We start from the raw sequence: 3,244 nt of genomic DNA on the forward strand, positions 1-3,244 counted from the left end.
ATTATGAGGATATCATAGCATTAACTCACTATCCTTTTCCTTATGAAAAAAATGAGAAGGGGGTTTATTTCCTTTAAAGCTAAGAAAGCAGTCCCAGCTTTAGCAGCATCAAAAGATTGTGAGCAGAGAGTGACAACTGAATAAGATTTTTTTTTCAATTCCAATCACTAAAACCCCCTTACATCCAGACATGAATCCGCCAAATTTGAAGATGTAGATGTGCCGCATGAAGCACAAATATTTGCACTTAATATAATATGTGATTTAATTTTCCCACCTTATTGAAGATTATCTGTGATTCTATGATCATATTAGGCTATTATATTTATTAAAATGAGCCTCGGTGAAGACTCAAATGTGTGATAATCATGTTGACTTGGGCAAAGGGGGGGCTTTGCATGCACTGAGCTGAAGAAGAACAGAATTCTAAGGAGGAAAACGAAATCTAGTTGCTATGGAGACCACCGTATGTTAGTATCTTTGTTGTCAGAAGGATGGTTAATGTAGTGACCACAAAAGTATGACACACTCAAAATGAAAACCTTATTTATCATACTTACTCTGTTATCTCTGTTGTAAAATTACGTAAGCTTCTTTGGTCACGATGAAGCTTTTGCCTCAGGGGTAGTAGAACTTGATAATATTTAACTTCAACAAACAAAGTATCTGGTATGCTAAATGGCATTTGTGAAAAATTATTCTAAAAATCCAGTTGTCTCTCTTATCTACAATTTTCTGATTTAAGTTTGGAACAATTTTGGTAAAGTTGGAAAACCAAAGAGGAAAAGCTGTTAGATCAGAAAGAACAAAAAGTTCAATAGAGTGAGTTACATAAATTGAACAGAGAAATTGAGGTACAAGAAGAAATTCCATGATAAAGAGTAAAATAAAAGAGCAAGCTATCCCTTTTAGTTTGCTCAATTAAGACCAATATCTACCAGTCTCTGTTTCTAAAATTATGGGTGCTTCTTTTGCCTTGGGACAATTATCTTTTTGCAGTTCTCTTTAAAATGAATGTTCTCAGAGCTGCCTTTATGTCTTTGTTCCTCAGACTGTAGATGAAGGGGTTCAGCATGGGTGTGACCACAGTGTACATCACTGAGGCTATTGCACTTGAACGTGAGCTTTGGAGGGCAGCAGAGCTAAGGTACACTCCGAGGCTTGTACAATAAAATAAGGAGACAACTGAGAGGTGAGATGCACAGGTGGAAAATGCTTTATACTTGCCCTGAGCTGAAGAGATTCTACGGATGTAGGAAACTATCTTAGAGTAAGAGTAAAGGATACCATAGAGGGAACCGCCACCCAGTAAGATTGCTCCCAAATACATCACCATGTTATTGAGCAAAATGTCAGAACAGGCCAGTTTGATCACCTGATTGAGTTCACAGAAAAAGTGTGGGATTTCCATATCTGTACAGAAGGACAGCCGTAACAACATTAAGCTTTGTGTTGAGGAATACAGAACACTGACAATCCAGGAGACCAGAACCAGCAGCCCACACAGCCGGGGATTCATGATGACCATGTAGTGCAGGGGGTGGCAGATGGCCACAAAGCGGTCATAGGACATCACGGTGAGGAGATAGCCATCCAACCCTCCAAACAGTAAGAAAAAATACACCTGTGTGATGCAACCTTCATAGGTTATGGCTTTGCTCTGTGTCTGGAGGTTCACCAGCATCTTGGGGATGGTGGTGGAGGTGAAACAGATGTCCACAAAGGACAGGTTGGAGAGGAAGAAGTACATGGGCGTCTGGAGGTGTGAGTCTGAGCTGATGGCGAGGATGATGAGCAGGTTTCCAAACACAGTGATCAGGTACATGGCGAGGAAAATCCCTAGTATGAGGGGCTGGAATTCTGCCTCTTCTGAAAATCTCAGGAGCAGAAATTCTGAACCTTGTGTATCATTGATTGTTTTCGTATAGTGCAGGTAACTTGCAGGAAAACAGGAAATAACAACATTTATTTTTATAAACTTGTGTTACTAACCTACCTGATATGCCTCCATTTATATTTTTATATGAAGTTAATTATAATGCTTTGTGTATGCTTTCCTCTAGGGGATACTCAGTGACACCTTTGATATAGAATTTTTGTCCCAATCAATTTTTTTTTCCTGTGGATTATGTGTTATACAGTTTTACTAATAAATCTTTTTATTTCAGGAATGTAAATTGAATCCTGACTGTGCAAGGAGTTTAGGGCATTGTACAATGATACTCCAATTCAATGGTAGAGAAAGAATGTATAAGCAAGCAATAAAATTATATAACATTTTAGAGGCAGACATTTGGGAAGAAATAAAGGAATCCAGGTATAAAATGGAGAGTGAAAAGGGCTTTAGGTTTTCTTGGGTCTTTAGATAAGACCTGTATAAGTGCCACTTTTGATCAAAAACCTCAAGTAAGTGAGGGAAGTCGATTGGGATGATATGTGGTGAAGTATTTGCCAAGCAAAGGGAACAGCCAGTGCACAGTCCCTAAGAAGATGCTTGATTCAAGTAAAAGTGTGAAGTCATCTGCACAGATAAAAATCTAACAATAAAATAAATAGCGATATTACTGAATGAGGTGGAGATGCAAGATGCAAGGCAGAGATGGGAGAAGAGGGAGAGGAGGGTTGGTAGAAGTAGAGCAGAGGGGGTGAGTAGAGATTAAGTGAATAAAGAGGAAAAAAGGTATAATTGAGGTGGTTGCTGAGAGACTGGGCTAGAGTGTACTTTCCACCTCGATTATACTTCGTGATACCCAACAGAAATAAAAAAGAATAAAAACAAACTTTTGGTAAATAAGTAACAGTGATACTTTTATAATCTATTTGGGATAAATACCTTACATATTGTACAACCAAGAGAAAATAAGTCAGTTTCTGCATGTCAGCATGAGTGACAACTGGGCAGGTCTTTCTGTGTGGTGAAGTCTGTCCTGTGCATTGTAACATGTTTGCCCTTCTGCCCTGCCCCTCACTGTGAGCCTGAAATGTCTGTGGACAGTGTTCAGTGTCTCTGGGGAACAAAAATGCCCACTTAGAACCATGCTTTTAAGTTAATCTCCACATATTGTCTGAGTATTTTTAATAGCAATTTACTGATAATAATTCTTAAATGTTATAAAAATGATCAACATGAATTTCACACTGTGAAATATTATACAGCCATTGAAATAAATACATACAGTGTTTCATCAAGCAAATTAATGAACACAGGGATCTCATGCCTTTGGAGAAAGGTAGATCCCCTCTC

General features: G+C 38.4%; 1 protein-coding gene across 1 annotated transcript; it reads right to left on the reverse strand.

Annotated features, from left to right (window-relative positions):
• Nucleotides 1–985: 985 nt before the first annotated feature.
• Nucleotides 986–1,825, reverse strand: LOC311181547 (olfactory receptor 7A10-like; the record flags this gene model as incomplete). Its single annotated transcript, XM_084249997.1, has 1 exon — nucleotides 986–1,825. One exon carries the CDS (start codon nucleotides 1,823–1,825, stop codon nucleotides 986–988), a length of 840 nt encoding a protein of 279 aa, XP_084106123.1.
• Nucleotides 1,826–3,244: the final 1,419 nt, after the last annotated feature.

Source organism: Talpa europaea, assembly GCF_964194135.1.
Source record: "Talpa europaea genome assembly, chromosome: 12".
NCBI lineage: Eukaryota > Metazoa > Chordata > Mammalia > Eulipotyphla > Talpidae > Talpa > Talpa europaea.